Source organism: Ziziphus jujuba, chromosome 6, assembly GCF_031755915.1.
Source record: "Ziziphus jujuba cultivar Dongzao chromosome 6, ASM3175591v1".
Taxonomy (NCBI): domain Eukaryota; kingdom Viridiplantae; phylum Streptophyta; class Magnoliopsida; order Rosales; family Rhamnaceae; genus Ziziphus; species Ziziphus jujuba.
This window is the reverse complement of record NC_083384.1, coordinates 15,290,497-15,309,112: the sequence shown is the minus strand read 5'-3', so window position 1 is coordinate 15,309,112 and position 18,616 is coordinate 15,290,497. Positions and strand designations below refer to the sequence as shown.

Below are 18,616 nucleotides of genomic sequence, written 5' to 3'. Positions count from 1 at the left end.
ACGCTCTTTATATCATCCAGAAAGAAATTATTGCCGTTTGATTTGATGGAAAGGGTGATTAATTAATTTGAAGCTGTTATGCGGTTCACCAACGTCACGGGCCTCACGGCCAACAGAGAAACCTGCAAATCTAACTACTAAGACTAATAGCTTTCTGACATTAATTAAAAACCAATTGATTTATTTAATTAAGTGATAATGGGAAAAATTAAAGCAACCACCACTATCGATCATAAGAGATATTTCTAAATTTTTCTTTTTTTTAATCTATTTTTATATCTCTTAAATTGTAAATTTTCAACTTGATGATCAGCATATTTTAAAAACTGATTAATGCTAATATGCGGTGGCCATTATCTGCAAATTGCAGACATATATCTTATCTCAATTTTTATTTCTAATTAATTTTATAGCTGAGGGATGTGCTAATTAAATATCATTTAATAAGAAATTAATTCATATAGCTTCTATGCCACATAATTTTATTTATTATTATTATTTTTAAAAAAGGGTCTATAATTTTTTTTAATCGAAAAAAGTCTTTAATTTTTATTATTAATATTTAATACTATTTTACTAATTGCAGGCATTATAGAAGAATAAATTAAACTAATTTCACCATTTTCTAATTACTTTTAAGTTAAATTGATCCAAGGGGCAACATGCATGCAAATCAAGCTAATCAAAAGTACTCCTTAACATAAGATACTGAGCCAAAAAAAAAATATATAAATATTTATATTAATTTATATGGTCAAAGTCTTAATTAAGTAGGGAAAAAAAAAAATTCAAAGTCTGCCTTTTCCGAATTCTCTCTCTTTGCTTAGATTAGTTCCTCTCCTTTTCTTTAGAAATTTCAGAACTAAAGAAAAAGAACATAGAAAAAAAGAAACATGAAATGGCTTGCAAGGTAATATCTTTGCAAAAAAGAAAAGTTTTTAGACTCCTTTGTATTCCTAGCTGAATGATAGGGACATTAAGATGTTTCTTTTTCAACTAAAAGCACTTATATATTGCTCTCAATTGTATGCATATCTCTAGGTAAGCAAAACTTAAAAAATCAAAGAAACTCCTAAGAATATTATTAGAGTGTCACTACCAAGAAAAAATTTTGAGTGCAAAACTTCAAAAAAATGTTTCACCTACAAATATATGTAAGAAAATTATCTATTGTGTGACATTTTGCCTATATCATTAAACGCTCATTTTAAAACTACCCGGAAGCGCCTAGATGATTTATATATATACATATGTTTTGAGAGTCTTTTAAATCAAATTGAGACAAGTTTGATGAGGGGGAGAAAAGCTTAGTAAATTTTATATAATCTATTATTCACAAATACCCTTAAGCTGTCTTTTCAAGTAAAAATAACCAAATGTGATTATTCTTTCTCACATTGCACACCAACATTTTTAGAAATATGCATGACACAATGACTGCCTATAGTGGATTTTCTTAATTTGACAATGTATTCACTATCACATTGTATTTTTTTTTTTTAAAAAAAGTAATAATAAATAAAAGAAATTTGAAATGTAGAATATATACAAGAAAAGACTGTATATATATCAAATAAAAGAATTTATATAAGAATTTAATTTCACAAAAAAAGAAAAAAGGAAAATGAAAAAGAACAATTCCACTACCCACGTGGCCATGTACATTACCTCTAGGTGAAAATTCACTCCAAGAGGGGGAAGGGAAGGAACCAAGAAAATAAAACCCAAAAAAAGAAAAAAAGAAAAAAATTTGAGCTTTTGGGAAATACCATCAAGCTATGAGAATCTTTTCCCACCAAAAAAAAAAAAATAACCAAAATTCAAAGGAGAGGGAATGTGATTTTTATTATGCTTAATATTATTGATTTTTTTTTCTTTTTTATATAATATTATATAAAAAAGTTTTTTTTTTTTTTTAATTATACCGTTGGGCTTCCAGCATTGGGTTTGGGCTTAGGGCCTAGGAGAGAAAAACTTCAATACTCGAATTTCTCATAGAGAGGCAGAGTGGGCAAGCCTGAACCTGAACCACTTGGTCACATTCTGTACATAGGCATAGATGCCGACACGGCAACAGAACCACCGAAGCGACTCGCTTCCCACACGCTTTGCAACTCGGTCCCGACACGACGACTCGGTCCGGGTCAATATAGGCCGACTCGGCATCCTCGGCTTGTTGGCCTCCATCAGCCGCTGCGCCCACAGTGCATCCTAGCCCAGCAGCATCCTCAACCCCACCTCTCCTATCCTGCGCACCCACCACACCTCCGCTCATTATAGCCTGCTGTAGCTGTGCCTGCAAAGACGACGCTGTTGCTTCCTGTGCCCTCGCTTTCGCTTGCCAAACCTGCGCCTCGATGCTAAGTTGCGCCGCCCGTGCTTCCAACTCGGCGTTTCGGCGGCTCGCTTTCTCTACCTCCGCTTCTTTCTCTCTCAACCTCCGTACTATCGTTTCCTCCGCTGCGCCCAGAAGCGTACGGTAGTGCATATTCCTTTTCTCCGCTAATGTGCGCCGTAGCTGCTCTCCCTAGACGAATAATAATAAAAAAAAAAAATTTCTCAAAATTTTTCTCTTACATCAAAATTGAAAATTTTCAAAAACTCATTTGAGATGGTGAATAATAAATACCTGGGCTCGAAGGAATTGATCGATTTCTTCTTTTTGTTGTTTGATTTGTGAAGCAAAATCCTCTGCTAATACAGATAACAAAGCAGATGAGTGGCTGATATTATGTTGTTGTTGTTGTTGATGATGATGATGATTGTGATGGTGTTGTAATTGTTGTTGTTGTTGTTGTTGATCACCGAAGGATAATCGTAATCCAGTGGAGACCACATTGGGTTGTTGTTGGTGATTATGGAGCTGAGAGAGGTCGATAAGCTGAGGATGATGATGATGATGATGATTTTGAGATTGTTGTTGCAAAGAAAAGTTATTGGTATTGATTGGAGCTGTAATTCCAGTAGCAGTTGAAGTTTCTCTTCCTCTTTTCCTTTGGTTACCACCGCCACCACCACCACCACCTGTACTTGATTAACACAAATCTTCACCTCTATCAAATTTCAATTTCGTTTTCGATGGAACAAAATCTTAATTGGGTAATCGAAAAAAAAAAAAGTCATGAAGAAAAATCAATAAGTACACACCTCCGCCATTGTTGAATATCATAGGAGATTGATCAAGAAATCCTCCTGGTTGTGGTTGTAACGAATAATCATGCCCTTCTTGTCCGTTTCTGCATAATATGAATTGGAAGAAAAAAAGAAAAAGATTAGAAGGATTGCAAAGATGGGCAAAACAGAGGAAAACAGAAGAAGAAGAAGAAGAAAATGCAAACCTATTTAGAAGGAGAACATTAGAAGGGTATTGAGCTTGAACAGCCATTAATATGATAAATATAATGGAAGAATAACGCACAAAAGAGAGGAATAGGGATTGTGATGGAAATGAATGTGCCGGGATGTTTATGTATATGAAATAAGAGAAGGGTGTCAGAGAGAGAGAGAGAGAGAGAGAGAGGGTTATTGGTAAAAGCAAAAAAAAAGAAAAAAAAGAAAAAAAAGAGATTGTGGGAAAACTTAAGAGGAATAGAGATAGAGAGAGAAAGGGAGCAAAATGTGAAAGGAGGGGACAAAACAATAAACGCTACCACATAAGAAGCATGAAAGAGAGGGAAGAAGATGCCCTTCTCTTCAAAGTCTCTAAGGCGGACTCTTCTATGAGAGAAATAAGAGAGAAAATAAAGAGTGTGTTGATATATATATATATCACAGAAAAAAAAAATGGGAGGAGAGAGAGATACTTTTTAGAGAGAGAAGGGAATCAAGAAAAAATAATAGTAATTAATGAATTATGTCTGTTGAGAGACCACCACCACCACCACCATCTCCACCATCTTCATCACCACCACCATTTTTTTCTTAACCTTCATACAATTTTCTCTCTCTTTTTCATGCACTTAGTTTTGTTTTTTCACCTACTTTTTCCTTTCCTATGCTTTTTTTTTTTTTTGGCTAATATATATATATATGTATATATATAATCTCCTTATGACATGGATAGAGAGAGAAAAAAAGTTATAGAGAAAGAATAGCAAAGGGAGGAAGAGATAGATGCGATTGAAACGAATCAGTCCAAGAGAGAGACACCTTATTCTTTGTTTCTTATTTTTTTTTTTTTTAATTTTTTTTTTTTAAATTTTCTCGTGGGATTGGCTTTTCTTGAGGAAGGTTTGTGTTTGTTATCTCCAACACCACCACTATTATTTATTAATTAATTAATTAATCACTTTGAGAAAAAAAAAATTAAATAAATAAAAAATATAAAAAGTGAAATAGGAAATGAAGGAGGAGTGAAATTTTCATTTGATTTGGGTTTTGTAAGTGAGTTGTTGTTGAGCGTGCAGAGAGGTCTCTCTGCCGCTACCGCTGCCGCTGGGATTGTTTTTATATGGGCCATGCGTCTCTCGCCAGCCTTGTCTTTTTATTTTTTATTTTTTATTTTTTTATTATTCAATTTATGTTTTCAATAAAAGTAAAAACTTTAAAAATTAATATTTGTTTCGTTTTTGGACTGTAAATCTTAAGTGGGTGTTTCTCATCTTTGTCATGTTAGATTTGAATTCACTAATTAGGATCTCTTAGAGATGAAAGATAAAGATGTCTAAGGAAAAACCGACAAATTTGAAGATAAAGATGTTCTATAAAAATAAAAGAGCCAAAAAAAAAAAAAATCAGGGTGAGCTTGATCATATAATGATGTAAGATTCAAAAATTTTGCCTTTGAGATATTAACTTCTTCTTTTGATAAGATGGCTTTGTAATTTTTTTTGAATAATTAGTTAAATAATATAATGAAAAAGGGATTGAATTGATAATTTTTACCTTTTTTTATTATTTATTGTTTTTCTATTTTTATTGGAATTTTCTGTTAAATCTGTTTTTTTTTTTCTTTTTAGCTAGGTACCTCCCTGTTTCTTTTCATTTTTGGTTGATCTTTTTTAGAAGGGAAAAATTGAATTTTTCTTGATTTTGAAGATTCAATTAACCATCAACAGCTATGTTAGCTCTTTGGTTTTTTTCCTTATCTTAGAAAATAAAGAAAAGATGGATCACAATTCCTTGACCTAATTGCATGGTTGTTGGTTGAGCTCTCCCTTTTCTTGTTTACAACCAAAAAAAAAAAAAAAAAAAAAAAAAAAAAAAAAAAAAAAAAGAAGAAGAAGAAGAAGAAGAAGAAGAAGAGAAATTTAATGGCTCATAAAAAATTCCATCTATGACTATTTCAAAATGCTATATCATTGAAATATTGCTTAAAGAGACCAGATTAAGCCAACTTAATTATTATTATTGATAAAATAAACAAATAAATATATATATATATATATCAACAATACAAAAAATATAAAGAGAGCCTTGTTAAACGTAAGTCAAGTAAATATGGTTGGATATTATCATGAGGCGCTCAATTTAATAATTATAATATTATCAGAAAGCATTTTTTTTTTATTACAAAGAAAAAAAAATATGGTAGGAAAATTTTTCAATAACCAATCATTTTGTGGCAAAAATTTATTCCACTAAAAAAAATAATTCAAAGAATCTTCTAAATTTAGCTAAGGTTTTACAACAATTAAAGACAATAAGCATATAGAAAAATAGTAGGCCTTGCCTCTCTATCTTTGTTTTCCTTCTTTTTTCATTCATACTTTTGAAGAAATAGGCCGTGATTTTATTTACAAGGCACATGTGATAATTTTCCTTTTGTGTTTTTTTCATAACAATTCACATTTTCCTGCCTAGCTGATACGTATCTAGGAATAAATACGTGTACACATATTTAAGAGTAGTACATATCCATCAACTTGAAAAGTCGTCAAACATACAAAGAAGAAGCATTACACATGCCATTAGGAGAAGGGTAAATTTCGGTTTTGTAAAAACAAATACAGAACTATTATTAGTACCACCCATAACCCCAATCAAAATTTGCCTTTACGTTATTACTTTTTCTTTTATATATATATATATTGTGGAAGTGTGACAATTGGAATTTAATATTATTATTGAAAAAAATAATAACTTTACCAATAGATTGTCCTCATCGATGCACTTACATGTATGTACATATCTTGGTATTCCAAAATTATATCAAAAGGAAAATTGAATAAAACTCTCCTAAGAAAAAGAAAAAGGGGAAAAAAAAAAAAAGATTGAAGTTGGTAATGGTGATCTTCCCAAAAACCAAGAAAGAATTTTTAACTTTAATTAATGGAAGGTAATAGAGAAAGAGAGAAGCCACCCAAAAAAAAAAAAAGGAGAAGAAGAGAGAGGGGGTAATGTGCGAGAGAGTGCTTGGAATGGCATCACGCAAATTGTCTTGCTTTGGCCCCCACAGAAGGGTCGGCTATAGCTTCAATTCCCTTTCCCTCCTCATTTCCCTCCCTTTCTTTCTCTCTATTAATCATCCAAAAAAAAATAATAATAATAAATAAATAAAATCTCTCTTTCTTTGTTATAGTATTACAGCCCTGCACGGCAATGTGACTTCCTTTCTCTTTCTCTTGCTCTCACAGACCCAACTCATAAGCTCTCATTGGTTTCTTCTCCCTCTTAAGACAGCCTTTCCTTTTCTTTTTCTATCTTAGCATTGGCTTTTGTTTGCTTATGGGATTAAATTACATTATTGTCTCTGCTTATTATTAGATGGTTAAAAGGGAATCAAATTGTCTGCTTTCTTTGGTCTGCTAATGCATCAACAAAGCTAATAATTCTACCACTATATTAATTCATATTAAATTCCATCAAATTAATTAAAGTTATATCCCTAGAGATAGCTAATTTTGATATGATTTATAATATAACCAGCCAAAATGAATTGTATATATATTAAAAGCAGCAAGATTCACATGGGTCTTTCGAGATTTATCAAGATCCAGCTGAATTGATCGTTATTTTGTTGGAATTATATATCTATAGCTACAATGTTTTAAAAGTCAAGATTGGATCAAAACCTTAATTGGGTTGATCTTATCCTTAATATATATGCAAGTAGGGTCGGATTAAACCCTTGGATTAGGTTTGGCAAACCACTGAAAAATTAAGGGTGCACTAGATTTTACTTTAGAAAATATAGGTTGTCTATTATTTGTACGAATAATATGCAATTAAGAATTTTTGTGGGGACAATTCCGTATAAAGTTATTGTGATCCTTATTTGAAATTCAAATCTTAGTATCTCCAATATCAAAAAAAATATGAAATTTAATTTTCTGCTAATGTGGAACAAATTTGCACAACAAACCATAATTTTCTTTGTAAAATAATTCTGAAATCAAATTTTTTTTTTTTATAAAGAAAAAACCTATGTCAATGAATTCAGATTCATGAATATATGGTAAATAAGAGAGAAAAAAAAAAAAAAAAAAAAAAAAAAAAAAAAAAAAACATTGTTGTAAACAACACTTCATCGAGTCAATACATAACCGGCCAAGTCAATCCATTAATTATGTATGTTTTTGAAACTGTGCAAACTTTGAAGGATGAGCTATATATTTTCTGGGTGTCCTTGAATCAACTTTTGGCATTGTCTCGTGGAAGCAATATTTGAACTTGTACTCGGGGTTGGGGTATCAGAAATGAACAAAGTCATGGATTATTGAGAATGAACTTGGAGCTCAATTAATTGCTTTACCTTGTCGTTTGGGCCAAAGTGTTTTTACTACATTCCGTATAGCAATTGTTCTCATCTTAACAGTGAAAGAGTAACTTGGGAAATCATAATAATCTTGTACAAAAAAGTAATCTAAATTTCTAACTTTAGTAATAGACTAATTGTTTCATAACAAGTATGGGGAAATGAATTAAAAATGCATTAATTATAAATTTCTTGGAACCACAATTTTTCGTACGAAATTTAATGTTGAGAAGTTGTATATTATCATAATGTACCATGTGCATGAGTAACACAAGTTTCTAATTTTAGAATGTGATACCTAAGCATGTCATATAAATTTTTGTACAATTACTGTTTATAGATAATTCATTTTTTTATACATCGATTAGTATTAATTGAGGAAATGCAAAAGTGTAAGCCAAATATTATTATTATTATTATTTGGATAACATAAGCCAAATATTATTGATTGGTGATTGAACTTGCAAAAACTTCTATGTGTCTTATAGAACTAATTAAAGAGTTATTATTTTCTTGTATAATCAAATTGATTTGGTGGGTTTCTTATGCTATCTCATGCATTTGTGACGCTCCTTTAATTACATTAATTAATCAATCAATTGAAAAGTCCAATATATAAATATATATATATATATATATATAAAATTTTTTTTTTTTTTTGGTTTTTTATGGAATTAAATGAGAATCATCATTTCCAAGATGTGTCATGAAATCAGGCGCATTTTCCTTGTATTGAAGACACACCAACTTAAAAACATTTCGTTTTTTTTGATTAAAAACATTTCTTTAATCTTAATCCAACCATTCCCATCCATTTTTTCCCCTTGACCCACTCATCCCTATAACTCCTTTTTCATTTCCTAGGATTTTTCCTTCGCTTTCGTTTCTTTTGTTTCTCTCTTTTCTTTACACAGGTGATTTCTCTTGGACTTTGTATTTGTATACATATATATATATATATATATATATTTATATAGTACCATGCTTGTTGTGCACCTCCACAACTCCTCTACAGTCTACCCACCACTACCTATGCCTTTTTTATCACACCAAAAACACTCCTAACCCATATCTCTTATCACAATCCCACAAGCAAATCACCATTTCATTCTTGTAACTTTTTTACTAATTCTTTTTTCTATCGTTAATTTTTAAACATTTCCTACATAAGCATGAAGTGGCTCTGTTTCTAACAAAGAAAAAAGGGTAATTGTTTTTTTAATATTATAGCTTGCAACACAAGATAAATCACCTATTACACATAAAATAGTAATAGCTTGCAATACTATTTATTTTAAAATAGTAAATGAAGAATTATATGGAACTATATGGTGGGCAATTCTAAAATGTATATAATATAGTATAATAAAATGGACATGTATTTTATTTTATGATTCATAAACCTAATGCGAGCTAACAAACAATATATAATATTGGAGGATTAAGTGATGTATAATCATGAAAGGACAACTTTTTGAGCCGTGACCTGAACCAAACCAAGCACACACACACACACACAACAACAACAACAACTTGTCATTTCGTGTTGAATTAACGGATAAGCAATAGTTAGGCTCATTAATTAATTTCATAAATCACATTTTTTCCCTTTTAATTTAAGTGTCAAGACAGGGAATTAAAGTCAGAAGCACCAGTAGTTGATGATCATAATATTCCTATATTGAAATCAAAATGGCATTATGTTTATATCACGGTTTTAATAATTGTACTTGAATACAATCTTCTAAACATTGTAGTTGAAAGCGGTAAATTTTATGATGGTAAATTTAATTTGTTGCAAACAAATCAATACACTGTTGTGACCCAAGTGCATATATATATATATATATATATGAGCAGAAAGAAAAAAAAAAGAAAAAAAGAAAAAAAGAAGAGCTTGTTATTCCAACTTTCTATATATATTTTGTGTTTCATCTTTTCTTGCAAGCTATGTAAAATAAGCACATGGTGGCTGGTGCTATCCATGAATGCCAACAATCAATCCATATAACAAAATGATTAATTCCATAATTTCTAGCTATGTATATATTATTGCTTTAATTGCACTATTTCATTTGACATATATATTATATACAAAAAATTTCTTTTCTTAATAAAAAGAATAATAATATACATAGAATTAACCAAATGGCATAGAACCAAAAAAGTCCAACGAAAAAAAAATTGAAGAAGATGGAGAGGTAGAGATTTTATTTATGATGATGTCAGTGGAAGAGAGGGGTGGGTGGTGCCACAATTTATGAGGCTGTGTGTATGTGTGTGTTTGTGAGTACCTTGAGTTTCTGACCCTCTGCTTCTGTGATGATGGTGCAAGTCACAAGAAGCAACAAAAGAGGAACAAAAAAATTAAATTTTATTTTTTCGCCAAAAAAAAAATAAATAAAAAAAGGCAGCTCATGGAGGGTAATGAGGAAGCAATAGCAGTATAGTGATGTGGTGTGGTGTGGTGGGGTTGGGGGGAGTTTGGTATTTGCTGCAAAAGTTTAAAGCTCTCTCTTCTTACACTGCAAAAACCCAACCTCCTCTCCTTATTCATTGTGGGCACAACTTTGATGCAATCTACAGGGCACCATGCTTTGGGTTAAAGTGCTTTCATTTCATTTTATGGTTGTTAATTTTTTTACTTCGTTCTCGGTATGATATTTGTACCTTCATTTTCGTATGGGTGGGTTATTAAAATTTGTGTATGATTTCTTCAAAGTGGAAAATAAAATATAAAAATTTTAATAATAGAGAAAAAGAAAAGGTAAAAGAGAGAAAAAAAAAAAAAAAAAGGAACAAAGAGTTTGGTTTTGTTAATAAAATTTACACATTTTGTGGATATAGATAATAATCTTATATATATATATATATATATATATATAAAAAGTGAAAAAATTCAAATTTAAAATTATTATTTCAAACAATAATTTTGTCATTAAATTATTCTAATAATAAAATAAAAATAATAAATTGAATCACCAAAATTTCAATGTAAAATTGGAAGCAAATAAAAAACGAAAAATATATTATAAGAAAATTAATTTCATGTCAATGAATAGTACCCACACAATTAAAAAGACACTAACTAAAAATCCTAGATCCCTGAGTTTAATTAATTTAAGACCTTCAACAATTTTGGCAGTCTATAAATAGTAACTCAGCAATAAAAAAATTAGAAGTAAAAAATAAAAAAGGAAAAAGATTTTTTGCAAGTTCCAGATCATAATGAATGTGAAGCAAAGTTTTTTTTTTTTTTTTTTTTGTGAATATACGAAGCAAAGTTCTGATTAAGAACAAAAAGTCATAAATACAATAAAGAAAAAAAATAAAAACTGAGTGGTCCCTTAATCGGACGGATCATAAGAAAGGTATCAGAATAATAAAATAGCACTGTGCCCATCACATCATGTATATCTGTAAAATAACAAATAATAATAATAATATGGAAAAATTTATAAAATATATGTACAGATCACAAATTTCTATATACATATGTAAGCCTATCAAAGAAGGCAGTTTTCACTGTTTATGCTGCCTAATCTGACACATATGCCTTATTAAGGGTGATATTTTTCTTTGGGACCAACCTTTCAGGGATTATGACTCTTATTACTCGCATACCCATTTTTTTTTTTTTTTATTGGCCCATTTTTGGTGGGGGCATAATAATTATTCATCAATCTTTTCTAGTTTTACAATTCATGTAAAATCCACATGCTCAGCACTGGTTTGTCTTTTTCTGTTAGTACAAAAATAGAAAAAATATAAATATAAATATAAATATATATATATATATATATTTTTTTTTTTCCTGGGTTAATATCATTTTGCTTTATGAATGTTTGGTCTAAATTCAATCATACTCTTTTGGTTTCAAAACAATCATCTATCTTTCAAATAGTTTCAGCACATTTTTATCTACTTTTTTAACTTATTGTTGTTCACATTTTCTTTCTAGTTTAACATTGACTTTTCTATTATTATTATTGGCATTTTTCAAAATTAGAATGTTTTGTTGAAATAATAAAGGTAAATTTAACTAGTGGGTTGGGGAAAAAATATCCCTTTATTTTTTTATTTGTTTTTAAAAAAAATAAAAATTAAACAGATTGATGAAGATTCAAGTAATTTACAAATTGGTCAGATAAAACAAGATGGGAAAGGAAGAGTGACATCTGACAAACAGGGTCTCTAATGAGTGTAAAGGCTTGAGGAGCTGATAAGGTATCATTTTTATTTATTATTTTTAATAATTTTATAAAAAAAAAAAAAAATTTAATCATTTTCTCTGGACCATAGTCAAGGTAGAAAATTTTTACTGGCCAAGTAGTGGTACACGATTTGCTTTAGTGTTAGGGTTTTGACTTTTACAACAGACCAGGGTACATATTTGAGATATTGAAATTCTTTTATAGATTACAATATGGAAAAGAACATGGGAATTTTTGTAAACCATTGAAATTTCTTTTTTTTTTTTTTTTTTTTTTTTTGGCATTTAGTTCTAGCTATTTTGAATATTCTTAAAATCTTTTTAGCATTTTTTTTTTGGGGCTTTTCTGTTGATCCCTTTGAATTATGTTTGGTAGCAAAATTTCTGAAATAATAATAATAATATTAAAAAAGGTGGATGGAGAGAGGAGAAGAGAAACTGATCAACCGTTGCTGGTAGAAAGATAAATATTGGAGAGGGGAAAAGAAAAATAAAAGCGACAAGAAACCTCTCTATAAATGAATAAATCCTTTTTTTCTGGACATACATATCGGAAAGAGGAAAAGTTGTGAAGCAATGAATATAGATTTTAAAAAGAAATGAATGTCCGTGAATTAATTGTATTGCTTAACTTCTGTATTTTCTGTATTTATCGTATACATAATAATTTTTATTAGTTGAAATTAATATGTTTCCATCACCGGGTATCACTTATCACTTTTCCAATTATATTTTTATGTTTAAATCAAAATTGAAGTGTCACTCTTAGCATTTGCCAATACAGTTTTCAATATAATATATATAAAAAAAAAAACATATTTCCTACAAATCAAAACTATATATAATTTTTTTTTTTTTAATGTTCAGATATCATTTTTCTCATTTCGTTAATTTATTTTTTAGACGTGCCCTTTTAGTTTATGTTAGATTTTTCAACCCCTATATATAGTCAATTAAGACTAATTCACCTTTATATGTAAACACGAATTTATAGATATTTTTGGAGAACGAAACAGGTGGGGGTTGAGCTGCAAGTAATTATTTTAAGTTGATACCATCTTAACTTAAAGCAAAAGTACAAGATAACTCTATTTTATCACATTATTAATCTTTCATTTTCTAAGTTGAATCCCTAAACTCTATATATATATATAGATTGCGCCCCCCCAACTATTGCACAATTTTTTTCAACACAATGGTTATATCGTGTTCCCTAAACTATGTTTATTGGTTCACATTTCACTAACATTAGGCGGCAAAAAAAAAACGGGGTCCATAAGAAGGAAGGCATAAGCAATGATGCTCACAAGGACCCCCCCAAAAAAAAAAAAAAAAAAAAAAAAACTAAAGAAGAAAAATGCAAATAATAACAAATTAATCTAGAGGTGTACAAGGTGGAAATTATAAAGGTATATATGGAAATCATGAATTATGAGAAAATAGTCAATACAGGGATTAATTAAAAATCCAAAATAATGTGGAGACAATGAAAGCAATTATAAAATTAATTATAGCAAACATATGCTATATAAGAGCTTTCCCAATTAATATTGACAATCTGTTTTTGGACATATTTGAATAGATTTTTCAATCTTATCATCAATTACAACACATATTATAATCTAAAACAGAATGGATGATTATATGAATTATAAATACAACTTTTTTTGAGATTGAAACAAGTAGTTTCGTATTTCATTGTCCAGCGGTCAATACGGCCAATGCAATTTTCCAAAATATAATATAATTAAAAAGAAAAGTATAAAGCATTATCTTTAAGTACTTATAAACATTAATCTTATAAAGTCTCCTTCTGTAATTTCAAAAGGGATTCTTGGTGAACAAACAATTAATAATTGTCTTATACTATATGTATATATAGATAAACATATAAATATATATATATATATATATATTTTTTAGGCCTTGAGGAACACACGTATAAAGAAAGCGATTTGATGGAAAATATAATAGAAAGAAGAATAAGAAGAAGAAGAAGATGATGATAATGATGATTGTGAGGTAACAGTGACTAAGATGCCAAGCCAACTGCAAATATATAAGCAATAAGCTCATGGGTTGTGGCTAACTTTTCATTATAACAACTAGCAAAAGCACGAGCCACAACCCACATATGACCCATGACCCATTAATTAGTTTCCTTTGTCCACACTTAGAAGCAAAAATATGCCACTACTAATTACAAATTTTATAGATTCTCTCTCTCTTCTTTCTTCACAAGGATTTCTTTATCATGGGGGACCAGAAAGGTAGGCAAGGGATTGATAAGGGTGGGGTGGAATCAAGCCGTGGGTTGGCAATTCTTTGGAATGCTAGTGTTAAATTGGCACCATATTGACTTTGGATGCAAACAAAGGAAGCTTCTCTTACTCTTTCAAAGGTGCCAATGGAATATATGTTTTTAAAATTTTATACATATAAGTAATTATTAATTTCAACCATCTAGCTTCCGCCTTTTAGCTATTTTGTTTGCCTCTTCTCCTATAAGGTAGAAAAATGAATTGTCCCTTTCAAATCCTAATTTTTGGAATGTGAAGGACATGGTAAAATTTTGATTCTCAATCAACAAAAGCTTGTAAATCGTAGAGAAGTAGTTGGAAAAAGAAAAATTAGCACAAAGAGTGAAGAAAATCAATTTTAAGAATAAAAAGCTATATATCGAATTCACATAGGTACTATTTACCCCATATGAAATCCCCACCAACTTTTGTTCTTGACTTTACTATTTACACCCCTATTCAAATTTCAAAACGTTTATATATATATATATATAGTCCTATTTTATAAAAAGAATCAAAGTAACATTGTTTCAATTAATTGGTGGTACCATATAGTTCTGGATTTTTCTATTCATCTCTTTTATCATTGGCTTCCAAATTTGAAATATTCATGGTTAAAAGTCATTGTGTTATTGCATCGGCTTAAAGGTAAGATGTAATCAATAATGGTTTGAAAAAAAGAACAAACCAAAAGGAAAGCAACAATTATGCAAAATCTCTTAATTGAAATATTTGTCAAATGGGTAAGGCAAAAATCTCTTTCTACACTAGCTAATAGCTATTGCACCTTTCTCATTAGCTTCGTTTTTCTGATTATTTTAAATGCGGACACAAAAGAAATACAAGAACACGTTCCAATATCTTGATGCATCTATATTTTGTATTCCTCATGCCTAAAAATCAATAAGAGAAATATATATATATATATATATACATGACTAAATATTTCGTGGACTGGCTCTAATTTGCTCTTGCCTTTTGTCAGTCACTAAGATATAACTGGATGTTATATGAATGCAATTTCATTATTGGGGCTTTTAGAATTAAACATAAAATGGAAATTTTATTAAATTTTCAATTAATTCATGCTTTTTTTTTCTTTTTTTTTTCTTTTGGCAATACAACTCTTGCTAGTTACTTAGTTCAATTTTAATTAGAAGTTCATCAAAATTCAAAAGTTTTATGAATCTACAAATATATGCTAAATATTTCCATCATCGATAAATTTAATTATAAAAAATGGCAACCTTATATGGGGGTTCTAATTAAAATTTTATTGGATTTTACAAACAAGAAAGTAGAAATCAATTAATCATACAGATTTTCCCTTACTCTCCATCTTATTTAGGATCTAAACAAATTATATTATATATATATATATATATGTAAGCCTCAAGAATTTGGAATCCCAAAATTCCTATTTGGATGTTCATGTGGTGGGAAAATGATCAAGTACTGTAAATAATGGAAAATCAGAATATTCAGCAATCTCAATTATAATAAGAATAATAATAATGCACATATATATATGTGTGTGCTAAGGGTCTAAAGATAAGAGAGACGTGTAAATGTATGTTGGATTATATAATTAATTTTCTTTCTCTGTCTGTATCACTTTCTCGCACTTTCTCTTGCTCTAGGAAAACGGGACGCATTAATAAGTTTCACGCGTCAGACATACACATGCACTAACAAAGAACCAAAGAGACTCTCTCTCTCTCTCTCTCTCATGTATGATTCTCACAGCTTTTCTTTCTTTGTTAGAATCCAACAAAGCTTCCAAACAAACAATAATAATCACTCAAAAACTGGTACCTACAACACACCATCTTTGGCATCTTCTTTTTAAATTTACTATTTTCCCAATCACATACATTTTTCTTTGGGAAGTTGCATCTGAAAAAGTATCCCACCAAAAAAAAAAAAAAAAAAAAAAAATTTCCCTTAAGTTTAAAAAAATCTCACTTCTTCTAAAAGAGACATACAAACAACAGAATTCTTGGTGCTGTTGGATAGAATAAGCAAAATATGCTTATCTTTTAATTTTCTTTCTTTTGTTTGTTTTCCTTGATTCGTGGTGAGGTGCTATTTGGGAATAAGGATTTTTTTGTTCCCCAAGAGTTTTTTTTTGGCTTGATTGGAAATGGGTTAGCATTCAAATTGCTTAAGTCATTATCAAAATGGAGCAAGTAAGAGCAACATGTTTGGTTTAAGTCATTTTCTGGAAAAACCCTTTTTTTTTTTTTTTTTTTTTCTTTTTGCACACAAATATAGGCATATGTACATGCAATTAGATTTAAACATCTTACACCCACCTTGAATTCCTATACAAATAGAGACCATTCCATGTGGGGCTCTTTTTTGGTATTCAATTACTTTTTTCTTTTAACTTCATTCAAAATTGTCATGCAAAAGAAAAAAAATAAAATAATAATAATAATGGTGGATTTACCTTTCGTTCGTGTTTGTAAAAGGAGTTCAAACTCTTAAAACCAATAAGCTTCTTATCTGCCATATCATTTTCACTTGTGATCACCCAAATTTGACCAAAGGGGTTCTGTGGAATTTAATTAATTTTGCTTACAAATAAGGTGGGCTTACCAATAAAAGAGATTGTGTCTAACAAGAGACTTCGTGGAATAATTATCGTTCTTAATTGAAAGCACAAAAAAATTGAATAAAATTGTCAACTAGGACTACTTAGGCATACACATTTTTTTTTTCTTAATTTCTCCTTAGCATAGGAAACTGTATAAGAAATTATTATGATGAGGAAGTTGTATTTAATTGAATACCTAACAAAAATAGAGGGATTTTCTAGTGGATCAACACTAATGATGTCTAGTAAGTAAACATGTAAATTCACTTTTTCACTGTGACGAATCAAGGTTTCAACAACTTCGACTTCTTTTAACAAATAAATTAATTAAATGTGTAATTAATAAAACAAAAAATTGTATAGTTTCTTATTTACACTAGTAATTGGTTATTAGTTGGAATCCATGTTGATATGAGGGCTCATTCAAATTTTTTCAACTTTTTAAAACTAAAATCTGCATAAAAAATAAAACTTTCAACCAATTAATTAATAGACACATAAACAAATGGAGCCTACAGATCACTAAATAATGATAATTAGCATTTTAAAAGATGATAAGTTAGAACTTTTTTATTTTACATCTAGGAAATAAGACTTCAAACAAAAGAGATCCCTTTGAGATTTTGATCTATAAAAATGGGAAGTGGGCATACATATTAGCTAGCTTTCAGAGACAGATATTTATAGAAAGGATATGTTTCTTTTATGAGATTTTTATTTTTCTTTTCTTTCATTGAGCCCTTGGAAGATAGCTAAAGATGATGTGAGAAGGCATGCCTCCTTGGTGGGTTGGGTCAATTCTAAAATCTTACATATCCCCTCGTCCCTCCCCACAACCTCATTCTCAACCAACATTATAATTAAGAAAGAAAGAGAGAGGCTCTTAAAAAAATAAAAAAATAAAAACGAAAGTCATTTTTTTATGGAAAAGAAAGAGAGAGAGAGAGAGAGAGAGAAAGAAAGAAGGTCTTTCTTAGCTAGAAGAAGTAGTAGTAATAGTAGTACAACTCCCCCCACCACATCCCACAAACAAACACCTTCCCACCCATCTCAAAGCATATTGGTGTCAGTATTTTCCTTTCCTTTCTTTTGTTTTCTTTTCATTTCCTTTCCTTTCCCTCCACGTTTGGCTTTGATGCCTCTTGACCTTCTCTTTCATTCCATCACTCACTTATTTGGCACATATCCCCAGCTCAAAATTTAATCACTTCCTTCCTTCCTTCCTAATTTGTTCACCTACCTCAGTTAAAATTTTCCAAAGAAAAAATGAAAAATGAAAAAAAATTAAAGAAAAGAAAAGGATGCATGCATGAGAGATAGATCGTGGAGAGAGAGGGAGAGAGAGAGAGAGAGAGAGATGGGACAAGCTTGGCTTTGCTAGAATCTTTTTCTCCCAACTAGATTTTTTTGATTTTGTATTAATTAAATGGGGCTCTCATGTTTTCTAACTTTCTTTAGGTCCCAAAGCAGTTTTTTCCTTTATATTTCCTATCACATGCATGTTACATCCTTCACCTTGTCATCCTTTTGGAAGATCTCACTCTCTCTCTAGATTAATTTCTCTTATAAATTTGACCTTAATAATTAATTGTTAACTCAATTTGTCGATGCTATAATTAAAATAGGAAAATAAGAAAGTCTTGGCTGAAAAAGTCCCCACCTAGGTAAATATTAATAAAAATGGTTCATTTTAGAAGAATGAATCTCCATGTTTCTTCTTAATGATGAAAAATTAATTATCGAACCCAAATTAACTCCTCTAATGGTCACCAAGCAATTATAGTCAATCTAGAAAATTTCTAATTAGC

General features: G+C 29.9%; 1 protein-coding gene across 1 annotated transcript; it reads right to left on the bottom strand.

Moving 5' to 3' along the window:
• Positions 1 to 1,544: 1,544 nt before the first annotated feature.
• Positions 1,545 to 4,214, bottom strand: LOC125418983 (BOI-related E3 ubiquitin-protein ligase 1). Its single transcript, XM_048463730.2, has 4 exons — positions 3,339 to 4,214; positions 3,148 to 3,236; positions 2,630 to 3,024; positions 1,545 to 2,527 (listed from the first exon to the last, which is right to left on the bottom strand). The coding sequence occupies exons 1-4, from the start codon at positions 3,383 to 3,385 to the stop codon at positions 1,961 to 1,963; spliced, it is 1,098 nt and encodes a 365-aa protein (XP_048319687.2). The 5' UTR covers positions 3,386 to 4,214; the 3' UTR covers positions 1,545 to 1,960.
• Positions 4,215 to 18,616: the final 14,402 nt, after the last annotated feature.